The sequence below is a fragment of the Mytilus californianus genome, unplaced genomic scaffold, assembly GCF_021869535.1.
Source record: "Mytilus californianus isolate M0D057914Y unplaced genomic scaffold, xbMytCali1.0.p SCAF_1, whole genome shotgun sequence".
NCBI lineage: Eukaryota > Metazoa > Mollusca > Bivalvia > Mytilida > Mytilidae > Mytilus > Mytilus californianus.
This window is the reverse complement of record NW_026262581.1, coordinates 136,398,124-136,415,510: the sequence shown is the minus strand read 5'-3', so window position 1 is coordinate 136,415,510 and position 17,387 is coordinate 136,398,124. Positions and strand designations below refer to the sequence as shown.

At 33.3% G+C, this 17,387-nt stretch overlaps 2 protein-coding genes across 2 annotated transcripts in view; one reads left to right on the top strand and one right to left on the bottom strand.

The window, feature by feature from the left end:
- Positions 1-6,118: 6,118 nt before the first annotated feature.
- On the bottom strand, positions 6,119-14,389 carry LOC127736056 (uncharacterized). The gene is made up of 3 exons (XM_052246559.1): positions 14,011-14,389; positions 9,061-9,286; positions 6,119-7,652 (listed from the first exon to the last, which is right to left on the bottom strand). The coding sequence occupies exons 1-3, from the start codon at positions 14,320-14,322 to the stop codon at positions 7,171-7,173; spliced, it is 1,020 nt and encodes a 339-aa protein (XP_052102519.1). The 5' UTR covers positions 14,323-14,389; the 3' UTR covers positions 6,119-7,170.
- Positions 14,390-14,594: 205 nt separating this feature from the next.
- LOC127735939 (polypyrimidine tract-binding protein 1-like) overlaps positions 14,595-17,387 on the top strand; it is a 75,980-nt gene continuing 73,187 nt past the window's right edge. The window contains exon 1 of the mRNA XM_052246406.1: positions 14,595-14,670. Within this exon, the coding sequence (XP_052102366.1) occupies positions 14,663-14,670 (8 nt within the window). The 5' untranslated portion in view covers positions 14,595-14,662. The remainder of the gene's footprint in view (positions 14,671-17,387) is intronic.

Sequence of the window (17,387 nt, the reverse complement as noted above, 5' to 3'; positions counted from 1 at the left end):
GGAGTCAAGTCTTAACTGCATGCATGTTGTATGACCATAAAAGGCTAAAGTACCTTATTGTGTCTATTTAAGAGCTGAAATTTCCCATAAACAGAATTTTTCATCCTAAAAAGTTGATTAAACATGATTACTGACATCAAATATGACCACTTTTCATTGGAATAGGTACAACTTCTAAAAATTGAATTTCTGATGATACTCTGTAATAGGAAGTACACCACTAATTCATGGCCCCATTGCTTTCTATGTTAAATTCTTCAATTTCAAGCAGGCACAGCTCTTTTGTTTTAAGTTCAAATAAAGTGACAATCATTGCATGTCAAAGCAACACTTCATGGTGCCTTGTACTGAAAAAATCAACATACCTTTAATGGCATATAAGAAAGAACTGGTTCCCGGAACTTCGGATGTACCAAAACAGGTACTCCAGATCTGACAAACAGGCAAAATTACCCTCTTTTTTAAATTTCATGCAATTTTTTTATTATTCAAAATTATAAGTCAAAAAGTGTTCTACAATGATCACCAGTCATTCAGCTTTCATTTGATACCAAAATTACATAAATATTCTACATATTTTGAAAGTTACACCCATGCGTAGGAACTATTTTGTGTTAAATATGTACTACTTTCTGGTATGTGCTTTCTGGCCGGGCCCGAATTAGTGGTGTTACACCTTAAACCAAATTTGGCCTCAATCATTATAAGGGTATCTGTTATGATTTTAATCTATTTTTACATGATTTCCAAAAGCAAAGTAGAATCAGGTGAGCAACACAGGCTCTTGAGAGCCTCTAGTTATTATTTTGTCAATTTTCTCGAAAACTTTAATTGATAAGTATAAACTGTAAACAGTAAAAATTAAATTATCATCAATATGAGATCTACAAAAATATCACTAAACAAGATTTACAAATAAGCAAGCACAACTGGTTGCAGTAATGGTAAAAATAAATATCACGATTGCATATTTTTGCAAGGTGAGAGATTCAAGCTCTTTGAAGCCTCTTGTTCATTTTCTTTCTCTATTTATCTTCTCATTAAAGATCTTTTTGTGTGTATGTTATTTGAATTTATTTGTATGTGTAATTTTCAAACATTCTCCTTTTATTTCTTTGGTACAATTGCTCGATTAAAAAATCTTATGATACTACAAAAGTTTTGGACTTGTACACCACACAAGGTGGTAAGTTCCACATGTATGAAATTTATGTTTCATTTTTATTATAAACTACAAAGCTAAACTTCCTGAAATTTGTTATCAGACTTCATGTGAACATGCTATGGTGTGATGCCTTTATACATTCACAACTCATCAACTTCCTGTATACCAAACACGTTATATTCTTACAAATAGTGACCTATATTAAACTTTTGTGACATTTTTCTCAGGAATTACTGATCAGAGCACCATGAAATTTAGTATCATTGTTCATGTGAAGATTCTTTATTGTGTGATGCATTTTCACAATCATTGCATTATTAACTATTTATTTACTGTTGGAAATCTTATAACAGGATTTCATTAGTCACCATAAGCTTACAGTCAACTTGTTTTTTGTTGTTATTATTTTTAAGTTGTTTTGTTTGTAAACCTCAAACTTTATTTCTGATTTTTCTTTTAGGTTTTGCCACAATTGCACAATCAAACTTATGATGTGGTAAAATGATGTTTAATAGGAACCACACAAGCAGGCTATAATTGTTAATTGCACATGCAACATAAGTTGTAGAAGGCAAGACTTCGGTATTTCTTTTCTGGTGATAGTAATAACAATTTAAAATTCTCAATACTTAATCCCAATTTTCACCTACTAGGACAACCAAAATGTGTATTGAGTTTGTTCATTCACTCATATTCACCTGTGGTCAAGCTTGTCCATCTTGAATATGTCATATGGCATTTACCTTATTTGCACATTTTATCCACCAAAAATAGTTGATGTTGTTGATGGATTGGTGTTTAATGACCAGTGGCAAACATTTCAAAAGAAGTCAGCACAGCAATAAAACGATGTAAAGTGAATCTGAACCCCATTTCATACTAGACTGACACACAGACCTGTATTTTAAATGTGCTAGTTCAGAGTAACAGTCTGTATGAAGACCTGCTACCCTTCTCAAACACATCATTCTCGCTTTGAGCCTACCAGTCTGCTCTTACTCTTTTGTTGTGTGCTTAGCAATGAAGCATCAAGCCTTTGGTTTGACTCTGCCTGTGATTGTAACCATGAACTAAAGCACTGGAGGCAAGAATTTAGAAGATCACCAAAGTAATCCAAAATGTTGTTGATATATTGCTAATATATCAGAGAAACAGACCTTTTTATAGCTGGCTGTGCTGTATAAGTTTTGCTCATAGTTGAAGGCTGTATGGCGACTTAAAGTTGCTACTTGCGTCATTTGGTCTCTGGTGGGTAGTTGGGTCTTTGACAATCATACCACATCTCCTTATTTTATACTAAATATGAAAACTTAACATTGACTCATTGCAATGAACCATGAAAATGTAGTCATGGTCAGATGAATCCTGCCAGACAGCTATGTACACCTAACAATCATTCCATCCACCAAATATAGTTGACCTTTTGCTTATAGTATATTACAAACAGATTTAACCACAAATTTTGTTTCCACCTTTACCAATAAACTGAAAGTGAGGACATGGTAAAACAAACATATATGTCAAACAACCAAATAAAGTCGAACTTTTGCTTACAGTATCTGAGAAATGAAATTGACCCAACCATGAAAACTTTACATTGACCGCTTTACTAACCATAGATTTTATTTTGGAAGTCTTAAACATAAAGGTTTTACTACAAGTATCACATAAACTTTACATTTTTAAATATTCTCAATATTCATGGCAATGAGGTTAAGGTCAGACAGACATGTACATCTTACAATTATTCAATATACCAAATACAGTTAACCTATTGCTTATGGCAATTGAAAAACAGACCAAAACACAAAAAACAATGAACCTTGAAATTGAGGTCAAGGTAAAATTATACCTGCCAGACTGACATGTACCCCTTACAATCATTCCATACACCAAATGTAGTTGACCTATTGCTTACAATACTTGAAAAAACAAACACAAAAACTTAACATTGACCAATGAACCATGAAAATGAGGTCAAGGTCAGATTAAACCTGCCAGACTGACATGTACCCTTTACAATCATTCCATACACCACATATAGTTGACCTACTGCTTACAGTATCTGTGAAATGAACCTAATCATGTAAATAATCTTGATCACTGATCCATGAAATGAGGTTGAGGTCAGGTGAACTTTGTCTGACGGACATGTAGATGTTCCATAGAACCCATATACCAAATATTGTTATCCTATTATTCATTATAAATGAGAAATTCACATGACAAAAAAAAGGTTTGAAGCATACAGGTCTTCTACCTACTGAAATATAAAGCTTGATACCAATCGTTTACGTTGCAGCTGCCACTGCCCAATAGTAATCCTTGTCTCCCATTCTGCAACTTTTTTTGCAGGCAAGACAAAAAAGAGATGAGAGAATAAGCAAATTCAATGTAATACAAAGGACAAGATGCAATAAGGGCCCTATTTTAATTTTTGATTTCTATTTATGTCTGTTTAAACAAGAGTGCACACGCTGAAATGTCTCGCCTTCTTTACTAATCATTGATATTATGTTGATAGTCCTAAATATAAAGCTTTATTACAACTGTCACATAAACTTAACATTAACCAAGTAAACTAAACATTGACCAATGAACCATGAAAATGAGGTCAAGGTCAGAAGAACCATGCTAGGCAGGCATGTACAGCTAACAATTCTTCCATACAACAAATATAGTTGACCTATTGCTTATAGTTTAAGAAAAACAGACCAAAACACAAAAACTTAACACTGAGCAATGAACCTTGAAAATGAGGTCAAGGTCAAATAAAACCTGCGTGACTGACATATAGATCATAAAATATTTCCATACACCAAATATAGTTGAACTATTGCATATAGTATTAGAAAAAAAGACCAAAATTCAAAAACTTAACTTTGACCACTGAACCATGAAAGAGGTCAAGGTCAGATGACACCTGCCAGCTAGACATGTACACCTTACAATCATTCCATACACCAAATTCTACCTATTGCATACAGTATAAGAAAAACAGACCAAAACACAAAAACTTAACTATAACCACTGAACCATGAAAATGAGGTCGAGGTCAGATGACACCTGCCAGTTGGACATGTACACCTTACAGTCCTTCCATACACCGAATATACCAGACATATTGCTTATAGTATCTGAGATATGGATACCAAAACTTAACCTTGTTCACTGATCCATATAATGAGGTCAAGGTCAAGTGAAAACTGTCCGACAGGCATGAGGACCTTGCAGGGTATGCATATACCAAATATAGTTATCCTATTACTTATAATAAGAGAGAATTTAACATTACAAACAATCTTAAATTTTTTTCAAGTTGTCACTGAACCATGAAAATGAGGTCAAGGACATTGGACATGTGATTGACGGAAACTTCGTAACATGAGGCATCCATATACAAAGTATGAAGCATCCAAATCTTCCACCTTCTAAAATATAAAGCTTTTAAGAAGTGATCTGACGCCGCTGCCGCCGGATCACTATCCCTACGTAGAGCTTTCTGCTACAAAAGTCGCAGGCTCAACAAAAATCAGATAACAATAAATTACTGTAAATTCAGAAATTATTGCGAGGTTTTTATTATTGCTAATAATGCGAATGAGTGGGTATCGATATACATATATCTGTATGCAGATTTTCTTGAAATCGCAATAATTAATCTCACATTTTTGTCTATTCTTCAATTATTGCAATAATAAACGCACGCAATAATTTCTGAGTTTACAGTAAACAATTTGTAGTTTGTTGCTGTATATAATTATATTAATGTGTTTTTCGTTTATTGTTTTGTACACAACTTAGGCTGTTACTTTTCTTGTTTGAATTGTTTTACATTTGTCATGTCAAGGCCTTTTATAGCTTGCTATGTGGCATGGGTTTTGTTCAATGTTGAAAACTGTACAGAGACCAACAGTTAATTGCTAACTTCTAAGTCATTTGAACTTTAAGGGAAAGTTTTCTCATTGGTAACGATACCACATCTTTTTGATTTTTTTAAAGGTAGTTTTTGACATGCGACGTCACAATAAATGCAATTTCATGTTAATATTTTGTTTTACTTTCACGTGCTTAATATTTGCCACTCACATATATGCGTGAAAATGTGCCATTTTTTTTTTTGTAGAAAAATTTGTGTTGTGCTATCTTTCAACCATCAAACCTCAGTATTCATGATATTTCTAAAATTTTTAAACTTTGCTCATACTAATCAATTATCTTTACACCAAATTAGGATTTTGATTTTGAAATACCTCAATTTACTATGCACAGCTCCTCCTTTATGAATAAACATGGTTTTGAATAGATGCACCAACCAGCAATATACTGCATATATAAGCTCATAGATGGAAAAATACACTATTGTTTTAAAGACAAAGACATATTAAAATATTATTTTATTCAAATTAGAAATATATATATTATGTAACAAGTTTATTGCCTTCCGGTAACAAATATTTTCTACAAAAATAAAAAAAAACAACTAATAACAATTTGCATATAAAGAAAATTCTGTTGACATTATTAATATACAAAAATACAACACAAAAAAATTGGACGGAGTATAAAATTTAACAAATTTTCTTATTAGATTATGCATTGAATAATTAGTTGTATTCAAATGAATTTGTTAAGATTCAATCTTAATAATTTAAATATTAACTTAAAGCACCAAATAGTCTTTGTATAAAGTACTGGTAAATAAATGGATACTTGAAAGAAATTTTAAGTAGTCTTGAAAAGTTCCATTTACTAAACCTCGAAACCACAAATTGTAAACTGAATTCCAAGATAACTTACTAAAAAAATTATGAACATAAACGATATGGACATCTTCAATTCATATTCAAACATTCTAGTTAGTTTACAGGTGGACTATTATTTGGATAGAATTGTCTCCCTTTAACTGATGGATTTTTGATAACCTAGAAGAAGGTTACAATACTGAATAGTAGAGATGAAAATAATTAATTTCATTTAAACAGTGTCATTAAGATTCCTGATTGTACTTCTGAATGATAAATACATGTATTTCACATTAAGCATTACTATCCGTAATAATGTCTTTGACTGGTGGTCAAGGCAAAAAAGTTTAACAAAACACTAAAAACATCTATTGTCAAGGTAATTAGGCAGAAATTTAAGGGGAAAGGGGCACATTGTCTTTAAAATGAATTTAATGCTCAGTAAATGTTATACTGTGAACAAACTATATCGTGTATACATTTCTTATCTTCTTGTATGAAAATTGTTAATATGCCAAAATATATACATTCCATATGATAAACAAAGTTGCTGAAAACTGACCAAGTTCTGTAATATCAAATTTTTAAAATGTGTAAAAAAGTGACTTGCACATCTTTGATGTTTATCCAAATATTCAAAAAAATTTGTTGCCTATTTTTTAAGAAATTAATCTGAATAGTAGATTACACAAAATAGATACCCTCCATCTAGAATGTTGCAGGAAATTGGTAGTGTTCGACCATCTGGAAAATGTTCGAAAATTCTCCAAAATAATTACATAAAGTTAACTTCACATTAACAAACATGAGTGTTATTCTTGAGAGTTTGAAGGCTTTGGGTTGAAAATTGTAGTTGACGTCAATTATACAAAATAGGTTCCCTCTTTCCTTTGGCCAACATTCATCATACTACAAGCTGATCTAAAAAGTCTAATGCACAGGCTTAAAGACCTTGCAATCATAAACTTATGAAAAAGGTTTCTTCATAAATTACATTTAAGGTATTAACATTCCTTGATTACACCCAAGAAACTTTAACTCAAAACTGCACTTAAAACTGGTGGGTTTTTTTTAAACAAATTTTCAAGTAAGTTTGAGTTTGCTTTGGAACTAACCGTCTCCAAGTTTATTGTATTATTATGTTTAATGTTGCATCATCATAACATTACACTTTCAAGAATCATTATCATTGACTTCAAAATCACCACATTTTTATCAACACCAAATATTTACGGAGAATAACATTAGCATTTTGCAGACTTACAACTCATCTTTTATACCATTATGTTGTGTGGCAGTTTTTTCGATATCTGGTACCTTAACTTTTTCTACCTTCTTTGGGGCTACAGTCTGTTTTCTACCTTTTATCATAATTTCAAATCTTTTTTGTTCAATTTCCACAACATCTTGCATGTTCATGATAGTAAGATTAGTAGACTTATTATCCCCTTGTAATTGATGTCTAAACTGATGATTAACCATAAACAAAAACTGTAAAACATTAGGATAATTCATTGATCCCATTATTTGTGGTCTATATTCTATAGCATTAAAATTTATTCTGTCGGTGGGACCTGCATCTGGAGTTACTAAAATATACAATGAAGGAAGGTCAACAATCTCTTCTTGTAGTCCAATGGCTCTCATGTCTTCAATAGTTGGCAAAACAAATCTTGCAAAGTTGAAATATTTCTGAAATCGCACAAAAATTGCTCGGATAAAAGATGGTGATTCTTCTTCATCTGAAAATAGATATTAATATTGATATCTCTGTGTAAGTAGACCACTGTGCCTAATAAGTGTATTGTTGGTTGTAACTTGTAGGTTTCTTTACATCTTGTTTTTGTGGTAAATACTACATGATCTGAAAATTTAGTTGACATGGGGAAGGGGAGATAATTTGGGCTGCTACTTCAAAACAAGGGTCATAAATAAAAATTCAGAAAAAGGTATCCATTGTTCCCATCCAAAGAACTGTTTCTCAGGTTTTTCAACATGCAGAGTCTTGTTTCAAGTAACTTTATATAATAATTAGGGATATTTTAAGATTTGTAAATGTGGCAAATAGATATAAGAAAATGTGGTATGAGTGCAAATGAGACAACTCTCCATCCGAGTCCAAATTTATAAAAGTAAACCATTATAGATCAAAGTACCGTCTTCAACACGAGGCAAAGTACAGATACATGTATTACGTCTTCGGTTATTATATATGAGGCTTAGAAACGGGGAAATGCGAGGCTCTGTCGAGCTTTTTCCCTGTTTCGGGCCGAATCCTTATATTGTTGATATGTCAAGTCAATACACTATTATTGTCTTTATACTGCAATCTGGAAAAAAACTTTCTCAATTGTTGTTTATTGTGTTATTTTTATTTATTTGATTTAAATATTTGAAAAAATTCCCCTTTAAAAAGGCCTCATATCTGGCGGAGTAATATTATAACACAATAAAATGTGATCTGTTGAAACCAATCCGATGGTGAACGAATTCGTTTGAGTATGGACTAAAATATCAACAATAAGCATAAAACATAATGATTCATAGGTTTTAAACAAAAATATTAACAAGTGAAATATGTTTTTCCAACAATTGTAAAAGAAATAAGTGTGAGTCTTTACACGCTTCGTTGTTTACATTGGAAACAAAGACAGGTTGAAGAAGTCGTCATGAATAATTCAATATAGTTCCGGCAACTACTATTTAAATATTCATGAGGAAAGGTGATATCGGGTCAGTGACTGTATATGACATAGAAATATACAGTCAACGCATTTCGACTGCTCAAATAGAACGAGTGCAGTATATAAATAATTAAATGTCTTTGGATACATTATGTCAAACTGTAAATCACATGTATCAAGTCCAGTAACTTGTGAATAAATCAACAGAGACTATCAAAGTCCTGCTATCAAAAAAAGATTCCATAAAGAACAAAAAATAGTAAGATATGAATAAAGACAACACATGAACATGTGGAAAAGTTAAACTGCAGTTTTTTAGCACTCTGCACTTTCCCTTTAAATCTTAGTCATGGTATTAAGTTCTGTAGAAAATATGTTTAACAAAAGCAAGATCTTGTTGACTATACATACTGTTCATTCACTACAGACAATTTTGAATATTAGTTGAATTACAATGTATGCTTACTTGTGAAAAATACTGCTGGAAATCTTGAAGGGTTTGTTGCAAAACTCTCAAACAAGAAATCTTGGACATCCCGACCTTTGATCTTTAATGAAGTATCTGGTATACATTCAATTACAGCTAATCTTGCTTGTTCTGCATTTTTCACATACTTCCAACTGTCTTTTTTCTTTGCTGGTAAACCATACGGATAAACACGAGCTAGATTATCTGTACCATTTTCATATTTCTGAAATAATTTATAATGAAGAACTGTCAAAACTGAGATTTCCTTATTTTGGACACACATTACACAAAGTCTCAAGAAATTATAGTATAATACCTAAATAAGATTTCATGAAATTTAAGTATGTCCTGAATTTTAAAAATTTTCCCAAGATATTATCTGTTATTGGTTGCACGAGTTTACCTGTCCTTACCAAAGTGTAGCCTAAAGTCTTAAGTGTGTCGATACATCGGACTGCTCCATACAATGTATATATCTTTAAAATATAGTTATCAAAATAGAATGCTGCTTTTTTGTTTTCTGAGAGGGTTGTAAAAGGGTTGACCTTGAGCACATTTTTATACCCCCCCCCCCCCCCAAAAAAAAAAAACAAGCTTCAAACTCTTATATTTAACCTGTGACTACTAGACAAGTATAATATAGAAAACCACAGTCCCAAAGCTGAGCTGAATAATTACATTACATTTTATTTTATATACATGTACAATGATTAAAAAAACCAAAACCAAATCAAAATCAAACCATTCAATTAAAACCTGCAATAAAAAGCAGCTGGTACATGTACATTCTTGAATATATTAGGTACAGTAACCCAGTTCCATAATACCGACAAGCCACCAAACCCACCTGTCACTTCTATTTTGTAATAAAGCCATTAAAGGAATATTACTGTAATCTATCAATAGACTACAATACATTGTACTTTTAGGAATTGAAATAGTAAGACAAGATTTTCATTTAAAAGTTTAACAATCTTCGGATCCTCAGAGCTCATAAGCCAGACAAATTTAGACTCATCAGCTACTGCTTTTATATTTGGCACCCTTTGTTCTAAATACATACATATTATGTATGATCTCGACCCTCCCCTATACCTCTAGCCAATGTAGAATAAACAAACACAGTGAGGCCAACCTTAAAAATATGTTTGTTTGCAGTTTTCCGACTGTACCTTCAGACTGCAGGGTCGGTAGGTAGGAAAAATATTTTATTTTATCAGCCAGAATAAAGTTTAAACAAGCAGTTTAACACAAACCAAGTTTCTTGTTAAGAAAAAAACATTTCAAAACAACAAACACTGAAAACCAACATGAAATGAACAGGCATTTTCAGGTAAACACCTTTTTAACCAAAACTGAAACTTAACATGGTGTCATTATACAATTTATGACATAAATTTATGGTATTATGAAATACTGGAACACTTATAAACAAGGAATGACTAGAATTGTTGTAAAGAAACATATTCACTGACATATATGCATCTTTACTAGAATGTTTTCATGAGTAGAGTATTTGCATCAGAAAAATGTAGATATTAAAGATTCAAAAGACAATTTAGGAGTGTGTTAAAAAAAATCAACAATTGAATCTTCCTCAATTGAAAAAAAAGACAACTTAAAAAAAATATATTAGACATCTGACTGTTATAAAGGTTATATTTGGAAAGGTATGTTGATGCCAGGCTTTAATTAAAACAAACAAAAATTTACAGACAAGCTTTGGGGTGAAATCAATAGCACCCCATTAAAAGTAAATGTTCTGTACTGAAATGTTTTGACTGCATAAAAAAGTTGGCAGAATAGCTCCTAGCTAAGGACATATTTCAATTCAATTCACACAGTTTGGGTATAATTAATATTGCAAGAGAGAGAATAATTGCAATGAGTGGGACAGCCCCCCTTATCATAAAGGAGCATACTCATTGCAATCGAAGATAGATTTGATAGAGAGAGAATATATTTATTTCTCAAGCCAACCATTCATTTTCTCTACATCTTTGTGTAGTTTGTGTGGCTTCAAACATTTCAAATGCGTCCTTCCACCGTACAGGCGTGTTTACAGGTATCCATGAAGTCACGGAGGAGTGGTTTCATCTTTGTCGTCTTCACAACGATTTAAAGAAAATATGGCATACTTCAGGCTGCTGTCGAATTGTTGAACCACTGAAATTGGTTCCATAAAGTCAGTCTCAAAAGATTCTGTATCCGATTTGTTTGAGACAGAAACGGTTATCGTGTCGGTTTTATGAATATTCGCTGCATCATCGTCAATGATATCATCGAAGACATCATTCCGTGTGCAATTCTTCCTGAATCAGTATAAACAGTTTACTATGAAACTTTTCTGTGTATTATTTGTCTTAAAATTGACAGAAGACGACAGAATAAGGTACTCCTCTATGACTTCGGAAGAAACTATCATGTGAAACCCAGCTGATAGAATTCATCGACGACATCACCAAAAACCTTGATAGTGGCCAACAAACAGACTGCCTAATCATGGACTTTTCGAAGGCATTTGACAAGGTCGGCCATAGTCTACTAACACACAAACTTCAACACTATGGAATAAGAGGAAAAACAAACGACTGGATTAAAAGCTTCCTATCTGAGAGAACCCAACGAGTACTAATAGAAGGGGAAACATCTGACTCCATCGATGTAGAGTCTGGGGTACCACAAGGATCTGTGCTAGGACCCAGCCTCTTCCTCTTCTATATAAACGACATGCCAGAAAATATTAAATCAACTGTGAGGCTATTTGCAGATGACACCATTGCATACATCACAGTAACATCAGATGATAATACCCTCCAGGAAGATTTAGACAAGTTGGCTGTCTGGGAAGAAAAATGGATGATGCAATTCCATCCAGATAAATGTCAGGTATTATCAGTAACAAAGAACAGAACACCTATTATAAAGGATTACCGTTTACATAGCCACACTTTGGAGCACGTAACATCTGCAAAATACTTAGGAGTAACTATAACATCAGACCTTAAATGGGAAAAACATATCGGAAACATCTGTGCCAAGGCAAATAAAACCATCGGATTTCTCAAAAGAAACCTCAATATCTCTAACAGCGATATCAAAGAAAAGGCCTACATCTCCCTCGTTAGACCAACAGTCGAGTATGCCAGCTCTCTATGGGATCCATACCTCCAAAAAGATAAACACAAGTTAGAAATGGTACAAAGGAGATCGGCCAGATATGTAACAAACCGGTACAGTAACAGATCATCCGTTACTGATGTGTTGGAACAACTAAAGTGGACACCACTAGAAGATAGAAGGAGAAGCGCACGACTATCAATGCTGTATAAGATCAACAATCAGGAGGTCAACGTTGCAGCAAGCCACAAACTCGTTCCACCGGACAGGATCTCAAGAAATATGGGCACAAACTCTTTTCAGATCCCACAATGTAACACAACAAGGAAAGAGTCATTCTACCCGAGGACCATCAGGAATTGGAATGCCTTACCCTCCTCAGTTACATCTGTCAGCAGCCTTGAATCGTTCAAGAGGCTCCTGACAAACAAATAAATCAAAAGCCCTTGTTTTTAATCCCCACTGTTAAATATTTGTATAGCACCTTTTTTGTTTGTTACTTTAATCAAAATTATATTTGCGCACACCCAAAAGTGACAGAATAGTCAACATGATGACGGCGGTCACTAACTGGTAGAAATAGAAACTTCGTGGATACCTGTAGACAATCTCCATGTGCTTTACCATTTAAGGGTCCGATGAACGCTTGACAGGAAGGGAAGAAAAACCGGTCTTCAAACATGTAATTGACCTAGACTCGAAATCAATTCCGGAAACGACCCGAAATTCCGGATCGGGTCAGTAGAAGTATTAAAAATAATTTCTTCAAATTAAAAGCAATAAAATGTTCACAGTCGGGCGGATTTTCGAAGGTCGGTCGGTAAACTGCAAACAAACAATATTTTAATTTAAGCCTGATACGCACAGTAAAATTCAGTTAAAAAGAAGTCCAAGTCCAATGTTAAAATAGGTAACAGAAGAAACTAGGCAAAATGACGATAAACAAAACTTGCTTGTGCTCTTCTTCATATTTTGGACAAATAAGTAAAAAGTATATTTCATCTTCAATGTAATTTTTACAAAACAGACATTTTCTACCATTCACATTTAAATTTATGTATCGTTCAGCTTCTTTTTCTAATTTAAGTGCACTTAGTCAAAATTTAGAGATTATAAGTCTTTGTTCATTTACAAATGTAGATATGGCTCAAATTCAATCTATATTAACTGTTATCGGTGGGTCTCATTAGAGTCTTAGCAATAGAATGATGCAGGATTGGTCATTTTTAAGTAAGCGTTACATGTGAAATTCAAATTATTGTATGTGAAAACGGGAAACGAAGTCGGGCAGGATGTTGGGCCTGTGGTTGAACATTAAGACTGCAAAAGGAGGGACCAAAATTCTGTAATTAGATTATTCCTGCTCTTGCCGATGTACATGATCTAGCCATGTTTTCAACGCCAAATTTTTTATCTAATTAATAAGTCAAACAGTGTAACAGGAGGGTAGGAATGTGGTAACCCACATGACGAATGATGGTAAAATATTTGTTAAAATAACGTTTACGATAAAGGTTTCACTCAATTTGACGAAAGACGATAAAAAATTAAGGCTCATTTGACGCTAACAGTAGTGGAAAACGAAGTTTGACGCTTGGAGATAAGGGACATTCCTAACCTCTAACAGGGGCTTACCAATGTCAATGAATGTTAGCTTCATACATGTATTTGCATGTGAGGTGACTTTTGAAATGACAAAAGTAATAAGCGGGAAATGGGAAACTAAAAAAATGAGCAGGATACAGGAATCTGACAAAAAAAATAAGCGGGATCCAGGATCAAACCCCTTTATAGTAGACTCAGCTTAAACCACTGTAGTGAACATACTATTTTCTTTACAAGCTTTTCTTCAGATTTGATATCAACCATTCCAAACCAAGCTGATCCTCTCAAAGATGCTGCCATTGTCTTCCATGCTCTTGGAATCGACCCTTCGTGGAAAATCACTACCCAGGGATCCTTGTTTTTCAAAACACTCTCTGTAAAGTTATCCAGTGTTAGTGGAAAAATGTCCAAAAACTTCTCATTTGGCGGCAAAGGAGTTTCTTGTGATGGAATGTCAAAATGCTTCGTTTTAACAATTGTTTCCATACCATTAGCACACGAATAGATAACGAAGCTTAACAAAAGTAAAGACATTTCAACATGAAAATAAGGTTGACGTGTGATAGCTTGGTTGGAAACTGAAAACGGAAGTAAAATAGTTTTCAACTGGTTCCAATTACTCTACCTCTGTTCCTTGCCGCTTATGGTCTGAAACCAGTTTATCGTGCATTAAGATTGTTTTTGGAGGTTGAATCCAATAATCTAATTAATAAAGTAATTATGCCATCAATTTTCATAATTATTTCCAATTTGCAAACAGTTTGTTATGCATAACTACAATGATTTATCTTTAGATACGAAAATAATGTAAAAACTTTTACCGCCATTTTGAACCTGAATGAAATAAAGAAAGCGTGAAAATCTAAAATTTAACATGGATGGGTAGGTTCATGTGTCATCGATTAAGATTTTCGTACTAAAATTGTGTAGAACTCTTCCCCCAACCAAAACAAAGCTCGTGTCTGTTGCACTCTGGTTGTCATAAAGAAGTACGAAAAGTCTAAACAAAATGTAAACAGTCCCTAATTTTCAGGCACATGGTTTTGCTTCCTGTTTCATTTTACTAAATAGGAAACAAAAAAAGTCGTTTGTTGTTTTAACTATTGCTTTGAGTTAACCTGATCATAATGGCAGTCAAACTTTTTTCAGTTGTCATCTATTTTCAAATGTCATCTATTTTCTTCCTGGAAAAAAGGTCTTGGCTGTGATTGTGAAGCCACCATCATATATCAAATCAAACACTTTTTGTAAAGACAGTAATGTGCAGATTTAGAATTATGATCAGCGTAAACGATCTTTTCAATCAACTACTTAAAACACAGTATAATACATATTAGACTAGGGAAATGCATATATAAATATTAACACCTCCATAAACCATCGAAAGCTGATTTTTATCAACTAAAATAATGATGATGAAAAAAGATGATAAGGCATCTGCGCAATGCTAGGCGGTGTTGTAGAAGTAAGAAATGAAAAGAACAGGTTCCAGCCCCACTCAGGGAAGAAGTATTGAAAGAATCAAATCTTCTCTGAACATTGTTGGGTTGATTTTTTTTTGGAACTTAATATATATATATGATAATATATAATGTATATACATAATTACTCTAAATATCAGCACAACCATGTTAAATCTGCAAATTTTTGTTCTTCCCTTGCCGGGATTCGAACTCATGCAATTGGGATATCAAGACAACACCGCCTGCCCTGTGTCCAGCGCTCTAGACCACTTGGCCACTTAGACTGAACTAAAAATTCAGCTTTCGGTGGCCTATTGGTACCTTTCTTCGTCAGTAGAATCTAGATTTGTAACACAGTACATGATATATTAGGCTTGAAGATGGAATGGATTGCAGATTAGCTCAGTTACATGTATCTATACTAAAGGATCCGATCATATGATGCAGTCACAGAAATAATTATTTTGATAAGTACGTCTAAACAAGTGACAACTCTAGGACAGATCCATATATATATTCAAAATAAAATAGTAAGCAAATGCCTCTGCATATTTATCAACAAAACACAATAAGAGTTGCTAATGTTTTCATGCCTTCTGGCAATCCTCAAGTGAATGTCCTTGAGTATGGTCATATAGATCGTTACAAGAACAATACACAACATATGTATTAAATTAATACAAATATGCATTTAAAGAATATCTTATATTCTCTCCAACATGGCTTCAGGAGTTAAAGATCATGTGAAACGCAGCTCCGTGAATGTATTGACTAGATCAGAAAAAAACTGGAAACAGGATGCTAAACTTCTTCAAAGCTTTTGACAAGTTGTACCACAGCCTATTCCTATATGAACTCTGCCATTATCATGATTATGGCATCAGAAGTAAGACAAACAATTGGATAAAAGAATTTCTCATGAACAGAACACAAGTATTATTCTTCGAAGGCGAAACATCAGATATTAAAAGTGAAAGTAGAATCTAGAGCACCATAAACATGATAAGGATCAGTCTTGGGACCTAGTCTATTTCTTTTTTATATTTAAGACCTGCCAGAAGGCCTCCAGAAAACAATAAGACTGTTTGTGGACTACACTGTAGTATGTTTGATCATTTTGTCACACAACGACTGCCATAAACTCAAAGAAGACCCGGACAAACTGGCCAAATGTGAAAAACTTTTCAAATGGAGTCAAAATGCAGCCTTATTAAAAAGAAAAACCCAATCAAGTGGGACTATAAACTTCATGGCCATACTCTTGAGTATGGAACATCAAATAAATACCTTGGCTGCACCATCACAAAATGATCTTGATTGGAGAGAACAGGTTAACAACATCACAGGTAAAGCCAGCCGAATTTGTGTTTTTACAGCGAAACCATCACACCAGCTCAAATTCCACCAAAGAGCATGCTAATAAAACATAAGTTAGACCTCAAATGAATAAACCAAATCAGTATGTGACCTGTACCAGCAAAACCACATTAATAAAATTGAAAAAGTATACCAGGGGCTGCTCTGGCTCCCTAAAAGTTGGAGCCAGAAAAATTGCCAGCTGCTATATTTTGTCGCCAGTTTGGAAAACTTGGAGCCAACTTTAGAGCCAGCTAAAGTCTTAATTTCCTCTACCTAAATTGAAACCACATTCAATTTAAATTTGTTATGCACTCTATTTTATTTAACTTTAAGTGATTATTTGTCATGTAATGTATTGCCCTGTTATTTTATGTTTTTTCTTCCCTTCTGTGAAAGAACAAAACAAACAGGTTCACTGACACTAGGATTTTGAGGGTTTTAGTCACTTTTGCATGATAAGAAAACCCACTTTCCTTGGTAGCAGCTTAACATGATGGACTAAGTTAGTAGTTGTTGCATAGGGTTAAATTAATACATTAAAAAACATGTGTACTTTTATTTTATTTTTCAAGTATACAAATAAAAATATAACAATAAAGATTAAAACAAAACATGTACAGCTGTTTTTCTTCAAAAGATATGTATGTTTTCATTTGATTGTGTATGTCTTCAAAGAGAGACTACATGTAATTAGGACTTATATAATGACTCTATAGCTATTGATCAATATTCCTGTCCTTATAATAAGCTTATGGTCTGTATATGCTACAGAATATA